Below are 26,514 nucleotides of genomic sequence, written 5' to 3' on the forward strand. Positions count from 1 at the left end.
ACGTGGTGCTGAGAAGAATGTATATTCTGTTGATTTGGGGTGGAGAGTTCTGTAGATGTCTATTAGGTCCTCTTGGTGGAGTTGAGTTCAATTCCTGTATATCCTTGTTAACTTTCTGTCTCGTTGATCTGTCTATGTTGACAGTGGGATGTTAAAGTCTCCCATTATTATTGTATGGGAGTCTAAGTCTCTTTGTAAGTCTCTAAGGACTTGCTTTATGAATCTGGGTGCTCCTGTATTGGGTGCATATATATTTAGGATAGTCAGCTCTTTCTGATGAATTGATCCTTTTACCATTATGTAATGGCCTTCTTTGTCTCTTTTGATCTTTGCTGGTTTAAAGTCTGTTTTATCAGAGACTAGGATTGCAACCCCTACTTTTGTTTGTTTTCCATTTGCTTGGTAGATCTTCCTCCATCCCTTTATTTTGAGTCTATGTGTGTCTCTGCATGTAGGATGGGTCTCCTGAATACAGCAAACTGATGGGTCTTGACTCTTTATCCTATTTGCCAGTCTGTGTCTTTTAATTGGACCATTGAGTCCCTTTACATTTAAGGTTAATATTGTTATGTGTGAACTTGATCCTGTCATTATGATGTTAGCTGGTTATTTTGCTCATTAGTTGATGCAGTTTCTTCCTAGCATTGATGGTCTTTACATTTTGGCATGTTTTTGCAATGACTGGTACCTGTTGTTCCTTTCCATATTTAGTGCTTCCTTCAGGATCTCTTGTAGGGCAGGCCTGATGGTGACAAATTCTCTAAGCATTTGTTTGTCTGTAAAGGATTTTATTTCTCCTTCACTAAAGAAGCTTAGTTTGGCTGGACATGAAATTCTGGGTTTAAAATTCTTTTAAGAATGTTGAATATTTGCCCCCACTCTCTTCTGGCTTGGAGAGTTTCTGCTGAGAGATCTGCTGTTAGTTTGATGGGCTTCCCTTTGTGGGTAACCCAACCTTTCTCTCTGGCTGCCCTTAACATTTTTTCCCTCATTTCAACTTTGGTGAATCTGACAATTATGTGTCTTGGAGTTGCTCTTCTCGAGAAGTATCTTTGTGGCATTCTCTGTATTTCCTGAATTTGAATGTTGGCCTGCCTTACTAGTTTGGGGAAGTTCTCCTGGATGATATCCTGCAGAGTGTTTTCCAACTTCGTTCCATTTTCCCCGTCACTTTCACACACACCAATCAGATGTAGATTCGGTCTTTTCACATTATCCCATATTTCTTGGAGGCTTTGTTCATTTCTTTTTACTCTTTTTTCTCTACACTTATCTTCTCGCTTCATTTCATTCATTTGATCTTCCATCGCTGATACTCTTTCTTTCAATTGATCGAGTCGGTTACCGAAGTTTGTGTATTTGTCATGTAGTTCTCGTGTCATGGTTTTCATCTCTATCAGTTCTTTTAAGGTCTTCTCTGCATTGATTATTCTAGTTATCCATTCATTCATTCTTTTTTCAAGGCGTTTAGTTTCTTTGCGCTGGTTACATAGTTCCTCCTTTAGCTCTGAGAAGTTTGATCGACTGAAGCCTTCTTCTCTCGTCAAAGTCATTCTCTGTCCAGGTTTGTTCCATGGCTGGCAATGAGCAGCATTCCTTTGGAGGGGGAGATGCGCTCTGATTTTTGAATTTCCAGCTTTTCTGCACTGCTTTTTCCCCATCTTTGTGGTTTTATCTGCCTTTGGTCTTTGATAATGGTGACGTACTGACGGGGTTTTGGTGTGGGTGTCCTTTCTGTTTGTTAGTTTTCCTTCTAACAGTCAGGACCCTCAGCTGCAGGTCTGTTGGAGTTTGCCTGAGGTCCACTCCAGACCCTGTTTGCCTGGGTATCAGCAGCGGAGGCTGCAGAAGATAGAATATTGCTGAACAGCGAGTGTTGCTGTCTGATCCTTGCTCTGGAAGCTTTGTCTCAGGGGTGTACTCAGCTGTGTGAGGTGTGAGGTGTCGATCAGCACCTAGTGGGTGGTGTCTCCCAGTTAGGCTACTCAGGGGTCAGGCACCCACCTGAGCAGGTAGTCTGTCCGTTCTCAGATCTCAACCTCCGTGCTGGGAGAACCACTGCTCTCTTCAAAGTTGTCAGACAGAGACTTTTACATCTGCAGAGGTTTCTGCTGCTTTTTGTTTAGCTATGCCCTGTCCCCAGAGGTGGAGTCTACAGAGGCAGGCAGGCAGGCCTCCTTGAGCTGGGGTAGGCTCCAACCAATTCGAGCTTCCCGGCAGCTTTGTTTATCTACTTAAGCCTTAGCAATGGCGGGCGCCCCTCCCCCAGCCTTGCTGCCACCTTGCAGTTAGATCTCAGACTGCTGTGCTGGCAATGAGGGAGGCTCTGTGGGTGTGGGACCCTCTGGGCCAGGTGTGGGATCTAATCTCCTGGTGTGCTGTTTGCTAAGACCCTTGGTAAAGCACAGTATTAAGGTGGGAGTTACCTGATTTTCCAGGTGTTGAGTGTCTCAGTTTCCCTGGCTAGGAAAAGGAATTCCCTTCCCCCTTGCGCTTCCCAGGTAAGGCAATGCCTCATCCTGCTTCAGCTCTCACTGGCTGGGCTGCACCCACAGACCAGCATGGACTGTCTGACACGCCATACTGAGATGAATCCAATACCTCAGTTGAAAATGCAGAAATCACTCATCTTCTGTGTCACTTATGCTGGGAGCTGGAGGCTGGACCTGTTCCTATTCAGCCATCTTGGGCACCCCTCGCCAAATGGTCTTTTACCTACTTTTTAATTGGTTTTCCTTATTGTTGATTTTTAAAGAGTTCATTGTATATTTTGGATACAAATCCTTTATCACATATATTTTGCAAAATTTTTATCCCAGGTTGTGGCATATCTTTTCATTTTAACAGTGTCCTTCACAGAGCAGTTTTTAATTTTAATAAAGTCCAACTAATTTTTTTCTTTCATGAATCATGCTTTTGGTGTTGTAGCTAAAAAGTCATCGCCAAAGTCAGTGTCAGTCCTCCAACTTTGTTCTTTTTAAGTATCTTGGCAGCTACTCTGTGTCTTTCCCTCATTAACTTTAAAATTTTGTCAACATCCACAAGTACCTTGCTAGGATTTTTATTGAGATTTCATTGAATCTGTAAAGTCAGGAAGGCATAACACCTTAACAATATTTAGTCTTCCTACACATGAACATGGAATATTCTTCTATTTATTTCTATCTTCAATTTGTTTCATGAGACTTTTGTAGTTTTCCATATAGATCTTGTACAAAGTTAATTTCGTTTCCTTCCTTCCTTTCTTCTCTCTCTACTCTCTTTTGGTGCTAATGTAAATGTTTTAAATTTCTAATTCCAAATGTTCATCCCTGGTATATACAAGAAAGTAACTGAATGTGTATGAACCATACATTCTCTGTAAACTTGCTATATTCAGGTTTTAGTTCCAAATTATTTTTCGTTGAGACATAGGAATTTTGTCTTATTGCATTAGCAAGAACTTCCAGAGCAACATTAAATAGGAATGATGTAATCTACTTGCCTTGTTTCCATTCTTCAAGGGAAAGCATCTGATGTCCCACCATTAAGTATGCTAGCTGTAGGTTTTTTGTAGATATTCTTTATGAAGTTAAGGGTTTTCTTATATTCCTAGTTGGCTGAGAGCTTTGTTTTTATCACAGATAGGTGTTGGCTTTTTTGTCAAATGGCTTTTCTGCCTCTGTTGATATGATCATGACTTTTCTCCTTTAGTGTGATAATGTAATGGATTGTATAAACTGATTTGTTGAATCAGCCTTGCATACCTGAAATAAATGCCACTTGACTGTGGTGTATAGTTTTTTGTTATATATTGTTGTGTTAGATTTGCTAATATTCTTTGTTTGTTGCTCTTGTTGCCCAGGCTGGAGTGCAATGGTGTGATCTCGGCTCAATGCAATATCCTCCTCCCACGTTCAAGCAATTCTCCTGCCTCAGCGTCCAGCCTCAGCATGTTCTACCATGCCCAGCAGATTTTGTGTTTTTAGTAGAGACAAGGTTTCTCCACGTTGGTCAGGCTGGTCTCAAACTCCTGACCTCAGGTGATCTACCCACCTTGGCCTCCCAAAGTGCTGGGATTACAGGCATGAGCCACCATGCCCGGCAGATCTGCTAATATTCTGTTGAGAATTTTTACAGCTATGTTCATGAGAGATACTGGTCTGTAGTCCTTTTTTGTAACAACTTTACCTAATTTTGTTATCAGGGTAATTCTGGCCTCACATGCTTTTGTTGTTGTTGTTGTTTTGAGACGAAGTTTTACTTTGTCACGCAGGCTGAATTGAAGTGCAGTGGCGCAATCTCAGCTCACTGCATCCTCCCCCTCCCAGGTTCAAGTGATTCTTTTGCCTAAGTCTCTCGAGTAGCTGGGATTACAGGCACGCGCCACAATGCTTGGCTGATTTTTTTTTTTTTTTTTTGTATTTTTAGTAGAGATGGGGTTTCACCGTATTGGTCAGGCTGGTCTCCAACTCCTGGCATCGTGATCCACCCGCCTCAGCCTCCCAAAATGCTGGGATTACAGGCATGAGTCACCACACTTGGTCTCACAGAATGTGTTAAAACATTTCCTCTGCTTCTATTTTCTAGAATAGACTGTATAAAACTGGCATCACTTTCTCCTTGAATGGTAGAATTCACGAGTGAAGCCATCTGAGACCAGTGCTTTGTTTTGGAAGCTCATAATTGATTCAATTTATTTTATAAGTTTATGCAAGGCAGTTATTTCTCCTTGTGTGAGTTTTGGTAGGTTGTGTCTTTCACAAAATTGGTCCATTTCATCTGTTATCAAATTTGTGCACTCAGAATTGCTCATAACATTCCTTTATTATCCTTCTAATGTCCTAATGTTCAGAAGAAGAGTAATAATAATGGCACCTCTTTTCATTTCAGATTTTAGTAATTTTTGTTTTTTCTTTTGTTATGGCAGGAAGTTTTATAAATTTTAACTTTTCATTGAATTTCATTTGTTTCACTGAATTTCTCTATTGTTTTTGTTTCAATTTTATTGATTTCTACTCTACTATTTCTTCTGCTTACTTTGCATTTAATTTGCTCTTTTTCTAATTTCCTAAAGTAGTAATTGATTTTAGATCTTTAACGTTTTCCAATATATGCATTCAATACTATAAATTTCCCTCTAGCTACTGCTTTTGCTGCATCTCACAATTTTTTTTTTTTTTTTTTTTTTTTTTTTTTTTTTTTGAGACAAAGTCTCGCTCTGTTCCCCAAGCTGGAGTGCAGTGGTGCCATCTCCGCTCACTGGATGCTCCGCATCCCAGGTTCATGCCATTCTCCTGCCTCTGCCTCCCAAGTAGCTGGGACTACAGGTGCCCGCCACCATGCCCAGCTAATTTTTTGTATTTTTAGTAGACATGAAGTTTCATCGTGTTAGCCAGGATGGTCTCAATCTCCTGACCTCATGATCCACCCGCCTCAGCCTCCCAAAGTGCTGGGATTACAGGCATGATCCACCGCGCCCAGTCGCATCTCAGAAATTTTGATAATTTGTATTTTCATTTATTTCAAAATATATTTTCTCTTGAGACTTCTTTGACCTATGTGTTTAAAAGTGTGCTCCTTAATCTACAAGTATTTTGGGATTTTCCAGGTATTTTCTAATTTAATTCCTTTGTAGTTAAAGACATACATTCTATGGTGTCTTTTATTAAAAGTTAATTACCCCTTTATCACCATATGTTGCTTGATCATTTTCCTTGTTCTGAAGTCAGCTTTGTATGAAATTAATATAGCTACTCCAGCTTTCTTTTCATGAGTGTAATTTGATATGTTAGTCTATCTAGGCTACCCTAACAAAATACCATACACTAGGTGACTTAAACAACATAAATTTTCTTTTTCTCAAATTTCTGAAGACTGGAAGTCTGGGATCAGGGTGTCATCACAATTTCTGGGGAAGGCTTTCTCATTTGTAGACAGCTACCTTCTAGTCGTATCTTCACATGGCAAAGAGAGCAAGCTCTCTGTGTCCCTTCTTATAAGGACACTAACCTTATGTTAGTCATGGTGCCACCTAACCTTAATTATCTTCCAAGATCCCTATCTGCAAATACTATCACACTGGGGGTTAGGGCTTCAACATACAAATTTGGGGAACAGGGGGAACACGAACATTCAGTCCATTAACACGGGATGTATCTTTCTCCATCTTTGTATTTAAAGTGGATTTCTTGTTTAGTCTTGTTTTTTAATCTTCTGTGACAGTATCTGTGTATTTGTGTATTTAGACAACTCACATTTAAACTGATTGATATAAATTACTATATCTGTTAATGTTTTCTATTAATTGCTCTTCTTTTGTTCTTGTCTTCCACTTTTCTGCCTTCTCTAAGTTTAATCTAGCATCCTGTACAATTCCATTGTCTCTGCTCTCTTACCAGGATTAAACAGATATGTAACAATCTACCATCATGTGAACTGGCTCTCTGATTGTTGCAAAATAAGATTAAAATGGATGAACTTCTGGACACAGTCAAATGATAGAAGAGAATAATTATGTAACATGAAAAATAACAGCATGTATCAAATAGTGGTTACCCCAAGGCAGAGAGGACGACCTAGATAGGAAATACCAAAGGACATTTCACTTTTATCTGTAATATCTGCATTTATTTCTTGTATAATAAAAAATAAATTAAAAATTTTACATCTCTACAAGCTAAAAAAAAAAAAGGCAAGATTCCATCAAAACAAAGTTGTAGGATAAACAATAATCTAGGAAAAGTATTAAGAATATTAAAAATAAGCCATTAGCAACTTTTCACTTACTAATTTTTGAGTCAGCATGTCATAAAATGCAATAAAGTATTTGATACCACTACATTTAGCAGTTGGTAGGCTACTGACATACCTCGTATAAACTTTTAGAAAAATGCGGTCTATTGGTGGATACTGCAAGCATAAGGATTACTTTTTTTTTTTTCTTTTGAGACGGAGTTTTGCTCTTGTCACCTAGGCTGGAGTGCAATGGCGCAATCTTGGCTCACTGCAACCTCTGCCTCCCAGGTTCAAGCGATTCTCCTGCCTCAGCCTTCAAGTAGCTGGAATTACAGGTGTGCACCACCACCACACCCAGCTAATTTTTGGTATTTTTAGTAAAGACAGGGTTTCACCATGTTGGCCTGGCTGGTCTCGAACTCCTGACCTCAAGTGATCCACCCACCTCGGCCTCCGAAAGTGCTAGCATTACAGGCGTGAGCCACCATGTCTGGCTCGATTTACATATTTTTAATGTTTTCACTAGCAAACACCAAAAGTGTTTTGCTAGTAATTCATGGACAACAGTACCACCTGCTCTGAAGAATTCTTGTCAGACCTACACTGCCATTTCTTCCCTCTCCAGTTACTTCAAAGAGTAAAAAGTTGCTCACCCCTTCAATATCCAACTCGAGTATTATACGAGGTACTTTATGTATCATCTTCCCCTAAAAGAGTTACATTCCCTAAAATATAATAGTATTTGTATTTTCTACAGAGGGATTGGTATACTTCAAATATTATTTGTTTACTTTAGAAAATATGAAGCAATTAAGGTAAGCAAGGAACTTGGATAATATACAGTAGGAAGCACTTTCAAGTAAAAAAGTAACAAATTTCTCTTAGAAAACTAATGATATTAAATGGATTTAGGATTCTCTAGTTTAGCTTGTATGCAATACTAAATGAGTTCTATATCTTAATTTATCCAGCTTTAAAAAGTATTTGCTACTTATAAAAATATCCCACATCACCAATTGCTAGAGATTTTTAGAAATAATTTTATTTAAAGAAAATTCATAGAGGCTTAATAAAATGTCATGAATACAATTTTGTTGGTAATAATTAGCAGAATCAAGAGTAGATTAATATATAAGGTTACATGGTATATGAATAATACAAACTAAAATATCAATTTTATGCTAGCTTTATCCATCAGTTTTTCATATTCCAATTTTAAACAAAGCTAGAAATAAGGCAGTATATATGAAACAATTTGCTAAATACTTTTAAATTATGCCAGCTTCTACATCAGATATTACCTCAATTTTAAAACCATCCGCAAATTAAATGACCTTCCCATTATAATTTCTAAATATAAAGAAGCACCAATTGGAAGTCAAAATACATGAAAGATATTGTTACACATTTTAAGAAAACATTATATTAGCAATATAATAAATCAACAAAGAATTTTCCAAAGAATATTGCATGAGGTAAGGTATATTAAATGTTTTATGCCTAGAATATTATCTACCTGCATTCTTCTCCATATAGTTTAAAACACCAAAGCACTGACTGAAGAAAGGATCATTTAAAAATGAATAATAGATGGCAGCACATGCCATTTAGCGATAAAAGGAAGATGGACTATGTGCATTAATTTGCAAATAATCTTTTTTATCCAAATAGTCCTGTGGTTCCAATATCCTTGAATGATAAGATTTTTTTACTGTGTGAAAAAAGAAAACATCCTTTTACTGATGGAAAGCTTCTAATCTTATTCGAGTTGGATCTTCTGGATGTCTCAAGGCAATTCCATTACGCAGCAGCAGCTCAACATAAGGTGGCCAAAAGGAATCACTAATTTTGACATATGGATCATGTGGAACATCAAATAATCTATTTATAAGAATCTAGGAGAAAATATCATTCAAAATATACTTTACTTGGGAAAAAGTCAATACAGCTATAATAAAGGTTTTGTCAAAGAATATTGACCTCTTTTCTTTTTCAACAACTGTTTAATACTTTTAATCTACAAATTTGAATTTCCTTTTTGAAAGGACTACAGGTATTAGCTAATGAAAAAAACTTTAAAGTGAAGTTTTGCATCTTTAATTTAGAAAAACATTTCCTAAAAATCGGTAAGAAAAAATTTACAATTCTCCCACTTCTCTTGGGATTAATATCTTCTTTAGGATAAAGACAAAAATCTTAAAAAATTAATATTTCACAAAAAACACAAAAAAGTTAAAAAGAAAGTGAGCAAGTGGGTCTTAATATTTGAGGGAAAAATCACTGGTCCTGTCCTCCACAAAACACCTATTCTTCCGATAAATATTTACAAGATTCAATGTTATCATCATCACTTCCTTCAGCTTCATCCTGAGTATCCCTGATCTTCATTAAGGATATTGTGGAATTACAACCACAAATTGAATTTTTATTATTTGTATTAAATTATATAGGCTAGCATTTTCCAAACTGCATTCCATAGAATTAGTCTCCCTGAAGATGTTCTTAGTTCCTGAAAAACAGAGTTCTGTGATCAAACAAGCTTGGGAAAGCTTGCTAATGTGAAGTGAGAATCAGCTGTCTTTCCCAAATCCACTGCTATTATAAAAGTCTTCTGAAGAAAGAAGTATTTACAATTGTTTGAATACTAATGTTATAAAATACAGTGAAAAACGCCTAAATGTAGATCAATTATTATTTTGCCTCCTCAGCTATCTTCCAGTGCCTTCACAAATTACAAAACTAGAACTCAGAAGAGTTAAGGGATTCCTCAGGGCACATAATCAGTGGTGGATCTTGGATTAGACTCCATATCTCAAAATTACCTCCGCATCTCAAAAATTTGTCAGGCCAAATTTTTAACTGAAAGATGCTATTATTTTAAGGAACATGGAAAAGAAAAGACATAATTTATACAATTACAAAGTGCCATAGAAATAAATCAAATTAATCCATCAAGCTCTAATCTCAATAAAATTTTGTAATACCTTATTTCTTGAAATAAAATTTTCAACTATCATTAATTATTTCATGTCCCACATCCCATGGGAGGAAAAAAGCTTTGGCCTCATTTCTTTTGAGTACCATGATATAGAACTAAATATTAATTGTATTTTAGAGCAATGGCTTATTTTAGTACAAATGGCTTATTTTAGTACAAATCTTTCCTATTTTGCATTTCTAATTTTAATAATATTATTTTTAACCTAACTGCAGTTTTAATATTAGTTCCTTTATCACTGACAATATGAGCCTTGGAGACAAACTTAGGATTCTAATGCTAAGTTTTATATGCTGATATAGTTTAGGTGTATCCCCTGCCAAATCTCATATTGAAATGTAATCCCCAGTGTTGGAGGTGGGGCCTGGTGGGAGGTGATTGGATCATCAGGGTGAATTTCTCGTGAATGCTTTAGCATATCCCCTTGGTGCTGTCCTCATGACAGTTCTTGCAAGATCTGGTTCCTTAAAAGTGTGTGTGGTACCTTTCCCCCTCCCTCTTGCTCCCACTCTGGCCATGTAAACTGTCTGCTCCTGCTTCACCTTCTGCTATGAGTAAAAGCTTCCTTAGGCCTCCCTAGAAGCTGAGCAGATGCCAGTGTCATGTTTGTACAGCCTGCAAACCATGAGCCAATTAAACTCCTTTTCTTTATAAATTACACAGTCTCAGGTATTTCTTCACAGCAATACAAGAATGGCCTAACACATATGGTACATACTATGTACACTACTAAAAAATTATACATGTAACACCTTTCAGTATTTCCATGACTGACAATTTTCATTAAAAAAAAAAAAAGTTAAGTCATCCATGAGAAACTATAGACAATTTAGTTTCAGCATAAACTAGAGTAGCTAGAAATATGTTAAAATATTCTAATTACAAATCTAATATATATTTGTATTTTGCTTTTCAAAGCAATAATATTCTGTATTAAATCCTGAGGAACCAAAACTTGTCAGCTGGGCAAAAAGAGACTTTAACACCTAGTTCATTAAGTTAAATGAAACACATTTTCTGAAATCACTCTTTCTTCAAAATTTACCAATGATTTTAAAAGGGGGTACACTAATTGGTAAATACCCTGTTCTTCATACACTATTTCATTTTCCTTTCTGCCCAATTTGTCATGAATTGTCATATCAAGATCTTCCAAAGTATTTAAAATAATTGATAATATGGTTGAGGTTCAAAAACATTTTTGAAAAGGTCGAAGATATTTATAAAACAAGGTATATGTCAAGTCAGAGAAAGTTGGAAAACTCAGTACTTACATTAAAAGAAAAGAGACTGATGTTATTTTTTTAAAAATTGTACAATTCCTACAACTTTGTGGAAGGAATCTTTAAGTTCATTATGTATTTTATACAGAGTACAGAACTACCAATTAAAGAGTCAATGTAACAGCATAGAATTTTACTATGTAAGTATTAGATGACATCATTAAAAATTTTTTTTCACCCTGTCAGCTCATACCTAGATAAAAACTTTACCTGTAATAAATCTTGGGAATATGATTAAGAGATAGACTTTAAATTAACATTATTTTAAAAATAACAATATTCCTCTCAGTACTATACAGGGAACAGAAACTAATTTTATACCAAAGATATATTATTACAAATATATTTAATAAAGAATGATGAATACTTTAAGAATTATTTCTTGTTTTTCAAGTCTGAGTATAATTGTTCACAAATAACTAATTAAGAGACAGCTTCAAGACAAGACAAAGTACACAAAACACTTACCTCTAACATTTCATGCAGTGTTATCAGCTGTACAGTTGATTCTTGAATGTTTTTCTTCAAGAGAAATGTGAATAACAAACAATTACCACTTCAGTTCTGCCAATGGTGAAATATTGGACTGTTTTTACAAGACTTTTATTTTATTTTTGAGAGAGTTTCACTCTTGGCGCCCAGGCTGGAGTGCAATGGCCAATCTCGGTTCACTGCAACCTCCGCCTCCCGGGTTCCAGTGATTCTCTTGCCTCAGCCTCCCGAGTAGGTAGGATTACAGGCGCTCCCACCACCATGCCTGGCTAATTTTTGTATTTTTAGTAGATACGAGGTTTCACCATCTTGGCCAGGCTGGTCTGGAGCTCCTGACCTCAGGTGATCTGCCCACATTGGCCTCCCAAAATGCTGTGATTACAGGCATGAGCCACCATGCTTGGCCAAGAGTTTTAAAATTAGTATTTTTTAGTTGTAATGGTATAAAGTAACTAAAATCAAATATTCATAATTAAGTGACAAAAAATTCTGAAAGTAAATGTTATTGTATTTAAGTCAGATTCATAAAAATGCAGTGGAAATATCTTCTAAGACAGTGAAAACTTTTATAGTAACTGGAAGATACAATTAAAACTATCCATAAACATATAATAGATATACACATTATATATAATCATATAAAAAATTTAGTATTTAAATCCCCCAATAAAACCTCCCCAAATGACATTCTAGAGTACATTTATGCAGTTTCAGTACAGGAAACTTGCTCTTATGAGAGACTTAATCATCTTTCTATAGCTCTTGACAGTTTGTCATGTTAACTTATTAGTTGTTTCTTCCTTGGAATGACAGAGAACAAATCTCATTCCAATTCTATCCAAGAGTTCCTCAAATATTTGAAGACTGCTATTATAAGGCCCAAGTCTTCTCTTTTTCACATTAATCACCATTTGTTTCTTCAATTATTTTTTTCTTTTTTTTGGAGACGGGGTCTCACTCTGTCACCCAGGCTGGAGTGTAGTGGTGCCATCATAGCTCACTGCAGCCTTGACTTCCTGGGCTCAAGCTATCTTCCCACCTCAGCCTTCCGAGTAGCTGGAACTACAAGCACATGACACAGTAATGTTTTCGTTTAAATTTGTTTGTTTTGTAGAGGCAGGGTCTTGCTACGTTGTCCAAACTGGTCTCAAATTTTTGGCTTCAAGTAATCCTCCCACCTTAGTTTCCTAAAGTGCTGGGAATACAGGTGTGAGCCACCACACCCCACCTCAATATTTTTCGTATGGCACAAATTTGAGGCTTCTCAATACCATGATTATTCTCTGAATGTGCTCTAATTTGTCTTTTGTTTTCCTTCATCTAGTCTCCCACAATGATCTAGGTGTGATTTGACTACCGAAGACAAAAAAAGAACACCCACTTTCATAATTACGGAGACCAGAATTCTATACATTAAATTTAAGATGGTATTAGCTTTTAGACGTCTATTTTTTTCCTTGTGGACTTCTGAGAATACTATCATCTAAAATGCCAAAGTATTTTTCATATATCTAGCTAAAAATGTCTTCCTTATTCTATAATGTTTTAAACATAGATATCCTCTGTATTTCTACTTAAACATCATCCTATTTTATTTGCCTTAGTTCCTAACTAGCTAAGAAATAAAGTCTTTATTCCGTCATCCAACATATTTACTATCTAGCCCTCTTACTTTCACGTCATTTGTAAACTTTGATAGCCATATATTCTATCTCTTTACCTAAGTTATTGTTAAAAATGTTCAACAGGACAGACTCTAAAGGAAGCTGCTAGAAAGTTCCAAGATAATACTAATCCTAATTCAAAACTTTCTGATTAGGATTAGTATTATCTTGGAAAAAAGAAGTGAGGTTATCAAATCTGACGTAATGACCCCAAAATGGCTCATGGTAATCAAGCTTCCTTTTAAGGATGCCTGAAACCTCCGGTTCTATTAGTGGAGCAAAAGCAACCAAAAAAAGTTGAAAAAAATGGAGGAGACTGGGACCAGAAAATACATCAATGAGTTGTTGCAAGAATAAGGTCATAAAGAGGCAAGGAATCATGACTTTAATGAAATGGTCAAAAGAAGGCTGTCATACTTTTACAAATAAATAAGAGGTAAAAAACAATAATAGAATGGAAGACACAGTCCATAACAAATGTAAAGCCTATAGACAATTATAAGAAAGGGAAGAGTAAAAAGAACCCAGATAGTAAAAACATAAACAAACAGAACTTTTTCTCCTTTTCTTATTATAGTCACATCCATTCAATAAATATGAACTGAGAAGGCTCTATATAAAAGATATGCAAGATAGAAGAGATACAAAGATGAACTGAACACATCAAGTAGCTCACAGGGCATGGGGGTGAAGGGAGAGATACACATAAATAACACTAACAAAATCATTTGAAAAGTGTTAATAAAAGGACACTGTCCGGAGCTGCACGCCCCGGCCATAGCGAATAATAATTGAAGATTAAACGCCTGAGCTATATTCATTTCCACCTCACACCTTCTCCCTATCTTTGCCTTTTTTCCCCTGTACTAATACCTCATTAAAGATGGCGCTCTTCCTGCTTCTTCTTCACTCACTTTTCCCGCGCCCGGGAAAATTGTTACTTAATAGCGCAAGCGCAACATGACCTCCCACCGGAGAAACCGAAACTAACCTGGCCACGCCCTCGGCAATGAGATCATTTCCGCCTTAGCCCAACCCCTTCCCTTCCAAGTGTATATAAGGCAGTGCATTACCGCCATTAAACGAGACTTGATCAGAGCACTGTCTTGTCTCCATTTCTCGTGTCTCTTGTTCCCCAAATTCCCACCCCCTCCTCCAGGGCCTGCTCTGACTATCCCGCGGGCCGGGATAGGACACCTAGAGCCAGGTTCAGTAGCTCACATCTGCAGTACCTGTTGTGTGGAGGCTGAGGCGGGAGGATAGTTTCAACCCAGGAGTTCAAGTCTAACCTGGGCAACATAGCAAGACCTCGTCTCTAAAAAAATCAATCAATAGGTCAGGTGTGGTGGCTCATGCCTGTAATCCTAGCACTTTGGGAGGCTGAGGCGGGAGGATCAACTGAGGTCAGGAGTTTGAGACCAGCCTTGACAACACGGTGAAACCCTGTCTCTACTAAAAATACAAAAAAAATTAGCTGGGTGTGGTGGCATGTAATTGTAGTCCCAGCTACTCGGGAGGCTAGGATAGGAGAATTGATCGCCTGAACCTGGGAGACAGAGGTTGCAGTGAGCAGAGATCATGCCATTGCACTCCAGCCTGGGTGACAGAGCAAGACTCGGTCCCCAAAAATAAAAATAAATAAAAATTAAAAATAAATAAATAAAAGAACACCTAAATTTCATATGTTTCACTCAAAAGATGTTTGAACTGTCTTAAGTAGGAATCTGCCACCCTCAACAGATTGGAAGGGTTTTAACCTAGGCAGAAAAAACAATGTGTAAGCCACAAAAAAGTGAGAGGTCAACTGGTGACACAGCTGAATGGATTCACGTAAGAGATGGATGAATGTTGGGAAATGAGGCTGAGGAGACAGAAGTCCATAGTATAAATCCTAATGAAGAGATTTCTAAGAAGTTTACAGACTTCATTCCCTAAGAAGACATGAAAGATTTTATACTGAAAATGATTAAACTAAACATATTATTATTCAATGATTACTCCAATTTCAAAAAAGTCGTAACACCATATGTATATATATATAAGAACTGTTCACAATCTTCTGCCACTCAATAAAATATTTATTCGCTTTTTCAGAAAAGGTTTATTTCATTATAGCTACTATTAAAATAGTCAATAACTTACAATAATCTGTAACAAATTTTAAACATCATTCTTTTGATTTAAAAAGTTGTACATACTCATCACAGAAAATTGAAAAAATTGTGAAAAGCAAAAAAACCACCTACAATCCTAGCTCTCAGACATAAGCACTATCAATTTTTAAAACATAAATTAGATTCAAACAATTTAATCATCAGGGTTTTATTTGTTCAACAATTAGTTGTATTTCATTAACTTCTCTGAAGGTGTTCAATACATTATATGACAAGCTGACTTACTCCCATCATACGGATATAATATAAAAAATATACTCTGGCTGGGTGCAGTGGCTCACACCTGTAATCCTAACATCTAATCGTCCCACTTGGAAGGCCGAGGTGGGCAGATTGCCTGAGCTCAGGAGTTCAAGACCAGCCTGGGCAACTTGGTGAAATCCCCTCTCTACTACAAATACAAAAAATTAGCTGGGCGTGGTGGCGCACACCTGTAGTCCCAGCTACTCTGAAAGCTAAGGCACGAGAATCACTTGAACCCAGGAAGCAGAGGTTGCAGTGAGCTGAGATCACACCACTGAACTCCAGCCTGAGTGACAGAGACTCTGTCCCCCGGCCCCCTCCAAAAAACTACACATATACTTAATCCCATTTTATTGAATAATTAGGTTGCTTCTAGTGTTTCAATAAATATAATGTGATAATGGCATATTTCCATACATGTGCATACCTTTGAACTAAATAAGAAAATATGCTTCTAAACCCACCTAAAAATAATTTCAAATATGATAATTTATATAAATGTCTTCTCTAAAACTTACCTTTTTCTTTTTAACACTTCTATCAGGCAGAGGAAAATGGTCTTCTAGAAACTTGCCCAAGGTACTCAAGAGTTTCTCCTTATATTCTTTTACATTAAGCATTTTAGTTTTCAGCTCATTAAAGATTCTAATAGATTCAAAAAATTAAGAGAAACATTTAACTGATAAAACACATATGCACATGTAACTAGTTATTCATGAAGTTGATCGAAAACTTTGTTAAAACTTCATTTGCTCAAACCAAATAACTACCTTTTTGAAAATAATATTGTGTATATAACAAGTAGAGAAACCAAAGGTACAGTCAAGTCACTCATAAAATATCATATAATAGCTACTAGTTAACAAAAGTTAGGCCAAGACTCCTGATTCCTGGTAAAATTAACTTCATCTATGTTTCATGTAACGCAAAAAATAAAATACTTTTCCTATTTTAAAAACCTAGAACGTAAAATTAATACCTTGATTCAGAAAATGTTTCGACCTTATTTTTCAATTCACTGTGTAGTACATTAAGAGATTCCATTATCTGTTGCTGTTCATCCAACCACCGTTGTTCTCTTTTGACATGGAAAAACAAAACAAGCAATATTTAAATAAAACTTTAAAGGCCACTTAATACATATGAATGATTAATAGTAATTATAACATAAACATACCTTTCTAAGTCTTCCTTTAACTTTTCATTCTTTGACTCCATAGTGGACAGTACCATTTCAAGATCTTGTCTCAGCTTTTGGAACTAGAATAAAATAATTCAAATTAATTGCTTAGTCTTTAATCTTACAGTTTTATTTCTGAACAACAGTCAAATTTACATAGTGGTCCAGGATACTTCCAGTCAGACATCAGTAGTAAAAAAGCCTAGCAGAAAGCATTTGAAAAGGTAAATATACAGTAGGTGCTAAATTTGTGGTAATATTCTATGGTTAAATTCAAAAATATCAGAAGGGGTTTTGAGCAGGAAATTTTAATTTCATATTGAAAGGCAAGATAATGGTGTGTTTTCAGTAATCAGAGATTAGGTACTTTCTCTTTTTTTGTTGTTTTTGAGACGGAGTCTCGCTCTGTCACCCAGGCTGGAGTGCAGTAGTGCCATCTCAGCTCACTGCAAGCTCCCCCTCCCAGGTTCACGCCATTCTCCTGCCTCAGCCTCCTCCAGTAGCTGGGACTACAGGCGCCCGCCACCATGCCAGGCTAATTTTTTGTGTTTTTAGTAGAGACGGGGTTTCACCATGTTAGCCAGGATAGTCTCCATCTCCTGACCTCATGATCCGCCCGCCTCAGCCTCCCAAAGTGCTGGAATTACAGACGTGAGCGACCGCGCCTGGCCCAGGTACCTTTTCTTTTCTTTTTCATTTTTATTTTTTGAGACGGAGTCTTGCTTTGTCGCCCAGGCTGGAGTGCAGTGGTGTGAACTTGGCTCACTGCAACCAAACTCTGCCTCCCGGGTTCAAATGATTCTCCTGCCTCAACCTCCCGAGTAGCTGGGATTACAGGCGCGCCACACCACGCCCAGCTAATTTTTGTATTTTTAGTACAGACTAGGTTTCACCATATTGGCCAGGCTGGACTCAAACTCCTGAGCTTGTGATCCACCTGCCTTAGCCTCCCAAAGTGCTGGGATTACAGGTGTGAGCCACCGTGCCCAGCCCCAGGTACCTTTTCTAAGGAGACTGTACAAAACAGATACAAATGACTCACTCATTCAATATTTATTCAATCAATCATTCAATCAGATTTGTGATCAATCATTGACTATTAGGCATTGCTGAAGGAGGGAGAGATGCAAAGGTGAACAGAACAAAGAGGAATTCAGACATTTACTCCAGCAATGGTCAAGTGTCATAAAGAAAAAAAAATCAAAATAAAAGTAAAGGCATGAAGAGCAAGAAATGGACGTTTTAGGTAGTATGATATGAGAAGACTTCTCTGATCAGGTAACATTTAAGTAACAGAGAAAGGCCAGGTGCAGTGGCTCAAGCCTGTAATCCCAGCACTTTGAGAGGCTGAGGCGGGTGGATCACAAGGTCAGGAAATCGAGACTGGCCTGGCCAAGATGGTGAAACCCTGTCTCTACTAAAAATACAAAAATCAGCCGGGAGTGGTGGTGGGCGCCTGTAGTCCCAGCTACTCGTGAGGCTGAGGCAGGAAAATCGCTTCAACCCGGGAGGCGGAGGTTGTAGTGAGCCGAGATCGAACCACTATACTCCAGCCTGGGTGACAGAGTGAGACTCTGACTCAAAAAAAAAAAAAAAAAAAAAAAAAAACAGAGAAAGAAGACAAAGGAAAACATCGTGTTATTCTCTAGCAAAAGAATGTTCCAGGGAAAGGGAATAGTTAAGTACTGAGGCCAGGAGGCAAAAGTATGCTTGAGGGATTTCAGGAACAACAAAGAAGACTAAAGAGAATTACAATAAGCACTAGTGTTCCAGTCTCCTGATCACAAGGGTTTCCATTAGCTCTTTTTAAACATAAATCAGGTAAGTTCAACGTGTATATTACAAACCCTAAAGTAACTATGAAAAAAAAAAAGAAAAGAAATAACTAATAAGCCAATACTGATAATTAGACACCAGCCTGGGCAACATGGCAAAACCCTGTCTCTATAAATAAATACAAAAATTAGCCAGGCATGATGCCACAAGCCTGTAGTCCCAGCTACTTGGAAGGCTGAGGCGGGAGGATCACATGAGGCCAGGAGGTGCAGGCTGCAATGAGCTGAGATCATACCACTGCATGCCAGCCTGGTTAACAGAGCAAGACCCTGCCTCAACAAAGACGACGACGACGATGACGACGATGACAACACCACCACCACCACACACAATCAACAACACCACCACACACAATCCAAGAAAGTGGGAAAAGGAAAAAACAGGAACAGAAAAACAGTAGGATGAAAAGAAAGATAAATCAAGGCCAAGCCTGGTAACTCATTCCTGTAATTCTATCACTTTAGGAGGCTAAAGTGAAAAGGTTGTTTGAGGCCAGGAGTTCAAGGCTGCAGTGATTTATGATATCAACACTGCACCCAGCCTGGGCAATCGAGCAAGATCCTCTGCTCCCAACCCTCCCTCCCCACCCAAAAATATAAATCAATAACACATCTTTCAATGCAACCATATTGATTATATTAAATATGGTCTAACAATGGCATTAAATTGAAAAATAATAGAAAGGTATCTAGAAAACTTTGCAACCATTTGGATACCAAAAACATACTTCTAAATAATCCATGGGTCAAAGAAGCAACCAATAGGAAAATAGGAAATTATTATAACTGAGTAGAAATAAAAACATTAACATCAAAATTTTGTCTTTTATTTTTTCATCCCCCAAACAAATGACATGCAACATCAAGATTTCTGGGATGAAGCAAAAGCAGTACTCAGATGAGAATTCAGACCACTAAAAATCTATATTTTTTTGAGACAGAATCTCGCTCTGTTGCCAGGCTGGAGTGCAGCAGCACTATCTTGGCTCACTGCAACCTCCGCCTCCCGGGTTCAAGAGATTATCTGGCTTCAGCCTCCCAAGTAGCTGGGACTACAGGTGCATGCCACCACACCCAGCTAATTTTTGTATTTTTAGTAGAGATATGGTTTCCCTGTATTGGCCAGGATGGTCTCCATCTCCTGACCTCGTGATATGCCCACCTCAGCCTCCCAAAGTGCTGGGATTACAGGTGTGAGCCACTGCACCTGGCCTAAAAGCCTATTTTAAAAGAAAAGAAAGTTCACAAATTAATAACCTCAGCTTCTATCATAAGAAATATGAAAAAAGAGCAAATGAAACCCACAGTAAGTTGAGGAAATAATAACAACAAAGAAGTTAAATCAGTACAACATAAAAAATAAGGAAAAAGCAATGAAAATTGGTTTTTGAGGTCAATAAAATTAGATTAATTACTGGGTGGGGAGAAGGAGGACATAAATCACCAATATCAGAAATGAGACAGGTGACATCGCTACAAACATTAAAATGATAATGGAGAAACGTTATGGACAATCTTGTCACTAATCAGGTAAATAAATTATTTGAGAGACATAAGCTACCAAAGTTCATTTAGACAAATAAGAAATCTGGCTCCAGAGAAACAGAATTTGTAATTAAAAATTACAAAATTTCTAATTAAAAATTTTCACAGATGAAAATTTTTATTCATCTCTAAATTTTTATTCAGTTTATGAGAAAATTTTAGGCCCAGATGGTTTTATCTGAGAATTCAAACAAACACATCAGGAATAAAAAATTTCTATTCTATACAAACTCTTTAGAAGAGAAGAGAATACTTCCTAATTTGTTTCATGAGGCTGGTATTAAAGCCTAACAAAGACATCACAAAAAAGAAAACCACAGACCAATATACCTCATGAACGAACACAGAAGCAAAAATCTCATAAAATTTCAGCAAATTACATTCAGCAATAAGTAAGAAAGATTAATATACTATGGCAAAGTGGGGTTTATCACAGGAATATGCAGTTAAGCAAGCAGATAAAATCAATTTTAAGGCCGGGGGCGGTGGGTCATGCCTGTAATCCCACAACTTTCGGAGGCTGAGGCAGGCAGATCACCTGAAGTTGGGAGTTTGAGATCAGCCTGACCACCATGGAGAAACCCCGTCTCTACTAAAAATATAAAATTAGCCAGGTGTGGTGGAGCATGCCTGTAATCCCAGCTACTTGGGAGGCTGAGGCAGGAGAATTGGTTGAATCGGGAGGTGGAGATTGCAGTGAGACAAGATCATGCCATTGCACTCCAGCCTGGACAACAAGAGCGAAACTCCATTTCCAAAAAAAAAAAAAAAAAAAAAAAAATCAATTTTAAAAATCAATCAATGTAATTCACCATATCAACAGATTTTAAAAAGGAGAAAAACATTTAATAACCTCAATAAATTCAAGAAGAGTAAGTAACCAAATTCAATATTAATTTGTGATTTTAAAATAAAAGACTTAGGCCAGGGGCGGTGGCTCATGCCTATAATCCCAGCACTTTGGGAGCCCGAGGACCGAGGTTAGGAGTTCAAGACCAGCCTGGCCAACAACATGAAACCCCATCTCTACTAAAAATACATAAATTAGCCCAAAGTGGTGACAGGTGCCTGTAATCCAAGCTACTCGGGAGGCTGAGGCAGGAGAATTGCTTGAACCCAGGAGGCAGAGATTGCAGTGAACTGAGATCGTGCCACTGCACTCCAGCCTGGGCGACAGAGTGGGAACGACGGAAGGAAAGACAGAAGGACGGAGGGACAGAAGGACGGAAGGACAGAAGGACAGCAGGAAGGGAGGAAGGAAGGAAGGAAGGGAGGAAGGGAGGAAGGGAGGAAGGGAGGGAGGAAGGGAGGGAGGAAGGGAGGGAGGGAGGGTAGGAGGATAAAATAAAACTTCATAAACTGTAACAGAAGAAAATTTCTGCAATCTGATTAAAAGTATCTATGAAAAACCTACTGCTAACATCATACTTAATGGTGAAAGGGCAAATGTTTTCTGATAACCTCAGGAATAAGGAAAAGATGTCCATTCTTACTATTTCTATTCAATATTTTACTGAAGTACAAGTTCTAGGACAGCAAAATAACCCCCCAAAAAGATATAAAAATCATACAGAAGGGAAAAAATATGTAAAATTGTGTTTGATCTCAGATAATAAATATATAGAATAAAAGTTTCTCAAGGATATAAAATAAATATATAAATATTAATTATATTTGTATTTATTAGTAATAAATAAAAATTGAAATTTAAGGCCAGGCACGGTGGCTCACATCTGTAATCCCAGCACTTTGGTAGGCCGAGGCGGGCAGATCACAAGGTCAGGAGATCGAGACCATCCTGGCCAACGTGGTGAAACCCCGTCTCTACTAAAAATACAAAAGAAAATTAGCTGGGCGTGGTGGCGGGCACCTGTAGTCCCAGCTGCTTGGGAGGCTGAGGCAGGAGAATGGCGTGAACCCAGAAGGTGGAGCTTGCAGTGAGCCGAGATTGCACCACTGCACTCCAGCCTGGGTGACAAAGTGAGACTCCGTCTCAACAACAACAAAAATTGAAATTTAAAAGAATACCATTTTAATAGTCAAAATTATGAAATACTAAAAGGATGAATTTGACGAAAGATGTGCTAGACTTGTATGCTGAAAACTGCAAAATACCAGTGAGACAAAATTTTTAAATACCAAATAAATGGGGACCTAAATAAATACAAAGATGATACAGTGCTAATGGATCTGCATTCAGACTAAATATGTTAAAGACAGCAATCTTCCACAAATTAACCTATAGATTCAGGGAAATTTCAATGAAAAGTTCCAGCTTTTTATGGGGCAAAATGACAAACCAATTCTAAAAGTTAATGGAAGTATGAAACAATTTTGAAAAGAACAACAAAGTTAGATAATTCATAATACTTAATTTCAAGACTTATTTTGAAGCTTCAGTAAAAAAGATAATGTGGTATTGGCTTAAAGACAGAAACACAGAACAAAAAAACAGAAATATCCAAAGCACAGAATAGAGAAAAATAGAGTTCAGAAATAGATACACACATACATAGTCACTAATTTTCAACAAAAGCGTAAAGGAAATTCAAAAAAGAAAAGACAGTTTCTTCAACAAATACCGCTGAAACAGTCAGTATCCAAATGAAAAAAAAAAGACCCTATATCACTAACTCATACTATATATACATAAACATTAACTCAAAATGGATCATAAACCTAAATACTGAAACCTAAAACTTAAAAACTTTTAAACAGAAAACACAGGAGAAAATCTTTGTGACCCTGAATGGGGCAAACAGTTCTTAGATTTTGAGCTCAGACCTTAATAGAAAACTTGAGTTTGGAGTTAATCAAATTAGGAACTTAAGTTCTCCAAAACACTGCAGAGAAAGTGAAAAGGAGTCGGGCACCGTGGCTCATGCCTGTAGTTCCAGCGCTTTGGGAGGCTGAAGCAGGCAGATTACTTGAGCCCAGGAGTGCACACAAGCCTGAGAAACATGGCAAATCCCATCTCTACAAAAAAATACAAAACTTAGCCAGATGTGGTGGTGCACACCCATAGTCCCAGGTACTCAGGAGGCTGAGGTAGGAGAATCCCTTGAGCCTGAGGTCAAGGCTACAATGAGCTGAGATGATGCCACTGCAATGCAGCCTGAGTGACAGAGCAAAACCCTGCCAAGGACGGAAGGAAGAGAGGAAGAGAGGAAGAGAGGGAGGGAGGGAGGTGAAAAGACAATTGTGCAGTAAAGAGTTAACTCAGCAGGCCTAGATTGCAAAAACCTTGACATTACTAAAGCCTGTCTTCAGAACTGCCCTTGGTCAGTTCCCTGAAAATAAGCTCTGAGCCCTTGGAATATTCTGCTTGATGAGCATTTTTCTATGTCTAGAGCCTTGGGTCACATGGCACCAGTTTGATTAGAGAGTTTATGATAACTATGTGATTTGTGTTGAATGCATTTTTACTTTAGGTGGATGGAGTATACATAGTTAAGGTCAGTCACACAAGCACTGCATGCATACCCGACTGACCCCCAATAAAAACCCTAGACAACAAGGCTCAAGTGAGATTCCCTGGTTGCCAACTCACCACATGAGATGTCACACATAGTTGCGGGGAGAATTAAGTGCATCCATGCAATTCTACTGGGAAAGAATTCCTGTAAGCTTATCCCATGTGCCTTTTCCTTTGTTCATTGTAATGTTCTCTCTCACTTTAATAAGCTGCAACCAAGAGAACAGCAGTTCTTCCGAGTCCAGTGAGTCTATCCCACAAATCACGGCACCTGAGGGTAGTCTTAGAGAAAACTCTGACCCAACTAGCATTACAAATGAGATTTGCTATAATAACTCCTGCTAGCTGAAACATGAGGAAAGCACTGTTTAAGAAAAGGAAGGATTACAGGGTGGGTAAACTCTGATGCCAGGTGGTTACTAAGTCACCGATGGTATAAAACAACAACTGCACTGTGGTAAGTTACTGTAGGTAGAAGTTACTAGTAAAATATACAATCATAGAACCAGTTCCTGTAGAGCTGGCTCACTGAATATACAACAAAATGTAAAATGAGAAGCAAGCTAAATATACAATCCCCTTCTTATTTTTAACTGTAATGAAAAATAGCTAAAATGAAAGGTTTTGGGAAGGATGCTGGCACTGCATCAAGTTTGGATTTTGGCCACTCTAAGCTATAGTTGCTAGTTTGGGGTTGCTAAGAGTTGCTCGAAAGGGAAAAATTTTGCTGGATCATCTACCATGGGTCATTCTAAATTGTGTTGGAAATTTGGTGGATCTTTTTCAATGTAAAGAATCATTATCTAAGCCAAGCACAGCGGCTCACGCGTGTAATCTCAGCACTTTGGGAGGCCAAGGTGGGAGGACTGCTTGAGACCAGGAATTTGACACCAGCCTGAACAACACAGTAAGACCCCACCTCTATGAAAAAACAAACATAAAAAATATAAAAATTAGCCAGGCACGGTGGCACACACCTGTACTCCTAGCTGCTTGGGAAGCTAAGGCAAGAAGATCATTTGACCCCAGGAGTTTGAGATGAGACAGCTATAATCTTACTACACTCCAACCGGGGCAACAGAGTAATAACCTGTTTCAAAGAAAAAAATATATGTATACAGGGGTGGGGGTTAGGAGAATAATTACCTTTTATTCTGAGAAAATGTCCATGTATTATTTATTTCTTGCCTTCCATTTTTTAATATTCTCCAACCTCTAATAGTAAAATTTCGTAATTCGAGTTTAGCTTTATTTCTTCTATTATTCCAATTGTCCTTTTTTCCCATTCCTGACCCATTCTTTACATTTCCATGACTACAGCAACTTGGTTGCCACTGTGGTGGTTTTAAGAGGAAGGGTCTTTGGGAAGCAATTGGGGGCTCCACCCTCATGAAATGACTAATGCCATAATTGCCAGAGGAGGTTAGTTATCATAGCAGTTCAACCCCCCTTTTCCTGTCTCTTGTATTCATTTCCACCTTCTATCCTTTTGCTGTGCTCTAATACAGTAAGATGGCCCTCCCTCACCAGAAACAACACCATGCTCTTAGATTCTCAACCTTTTTAAAGTTCTGCAGTTAAAAAAAGTGAAACTTTGTTTTGTTGGAGTTAAAGTGAGAGGAAACATTAATATAGACAAAGAAAAAGGCACACGGGATAAGCTTACAGGAGTTCTTTCCCAGTAGAGTTGCACAGATGTGCTTAATTCTCCCTGCAACTGTGTATGAACAAACTTTTTAATAAACTTTTTCAGCTATAGGAGAATAAACTTTTTGTTTTTTTTTTTTTGAGATGGAGTCTTGCTCTGTTGCCCAGGCTAGAGTCCAGTGGAGCGATCTCAGCTCACTGCAAGCTCCGCCTTCTGGGTTCATTCCATTCTCCTGCCTCAGCCTCCCAGGTAGCTGGGACTACAGGCGCCCACCACCATGCCCGGCTAATTTTTTTGTATTTTTAGTAGAGACAGGGTTTCATCATGCTAGCCAGGATGGTCTCGATCTCCTGACCTCGTGATCCACCCACCTTGGCCTCCCAAAGTGCTGGGATTACAGGTGTGAGCCACCATGCCCAACTGGTGAATAAACTTTTTAAAAATAAATTACCCAGTCTGTGATGCTCTGTAATAGCAGAAGGAAACAGACTAAGACAGCAGTTCTTTGTGACTGGCTTGTTTCACTTAGCATGTTTTCAAGGTACATCCATATTTTAGCATGTACCTGTACTTCATTTCTTTTTATTGTCCAATAATGTGCCACTGTTAGGATATATTGCATTTTATTCATTCATCAATTGATGGATATTTGAGGTTGTTTTCCCTTTTTGCCTGTAAGAAAAATGATGCTATGAACATTCATGTGTAACTTTTTGTGTGGATACACACGTTTTCATTCTTCCTGGGTATATATCTAGGAATGAAACTGCTGCGTCATATACTAACTCTTTTGCCTTTTGAGAAATTTCCACACTGTTTTCTAAAATAGTATACCATTTTATACTGCCGCTAGCAATGTATTGCTATTCCAATTTTTGTACTTCTTCACCAACCCACATTATTGTCTGTTCTTTGATTATAGCCATCCCAGATGGTGTAAAGTGGTCCTTTTTAAAAAACTGGCATTGTTATTTTGTGGAATCAAAATTTTTTCTTATCCTGTGGATGGTATTATTTCTTTAAATTCTCATTGGTTCCCTGAATTGTCTCTCCTTGAGGCTCATCTTTGTTCAGTTGTTTTGAACTTCTGTCTTTCAACTTGGAGACATTTCACAGATGTCTATGATCCTTGTCTGGACATTCATATTTAAAATTCAAAAACTTATTAAGAATGCTATGTTTATGAATAAGGCTTTATGATGTGTGCCCACCCTGCTTTTTCACTGGGGACTCCATATATTATTACTTAGAAATATTTTC

The 26,514-nt window shown here is 37.8% G+C and overlaps 1 protein-coding gene across 16 annotated transcripts in view; it reads right to left on the bottom strand.

Annotated features, from left to right (window-relative positions):
- Positions 1 to 7,737: 7,737 nt before the first annotated feature.
- CENPK (centromere protein K) overlaps positions 7,738 to 26,514 on the bottom strand; it is a 49,145-nt gene continuing 30,368 nt past the window's right edge. For 7 of the 16 annotated variants that reach the window (XM_005557012.4, XM_073993540.1, XM_045393789.3 and 4 more), the window contains 5 exons: positions 16,749 to 16,831; positions 16,551 to 16,649; positions 16,090 to 16,216; positions 11,467 to 11,520; positions 7,738 to 8,612 (listed from right to left, as the gene is read on the bottom strand). In XM_005557012.4, coding sequence (XP_005557069.1) covers positions 8,454 to 8,612; positions 11,467 to 11,520; positions 16,090 to 16,216; positions 16,551 to 16,649; positions 16,749 to 16,831 — 522 coding nt within the window. In that variant the 3' untranslated portion in view covers positions 7,738 to 8,453. Of the gene's footprint in view, positions 8,613 to 9,421; positions 9,587 to 11,466; positions 11,521 to 12,337; positions 12,553 to 16,089; positions 16,217 to 16,550; positions 16,650 to 16,748; positions 16,832 to 25,705; positions 25,927 to 26,514 lie in introns of those variants that run through there. The other 9 variants (XM_065546333.2, XM_065546334.1, XM_073993537.1 and 6 more) reach the window with 7 other exon arrangements.

Source organism: Macaca fascicularis, chromosome 6 (genome assembly GCF_037993035.2).
Source record: "Macaca fascicularis isolate 582-1 chromosome 6, T2T-MFA8v1.1".
Lineage (NCBI taxonomy): Eukaryota > Metazoa > Chordata > Mammalia > Primates > Cercopithecidae > Macaca > Macaca fascicularis.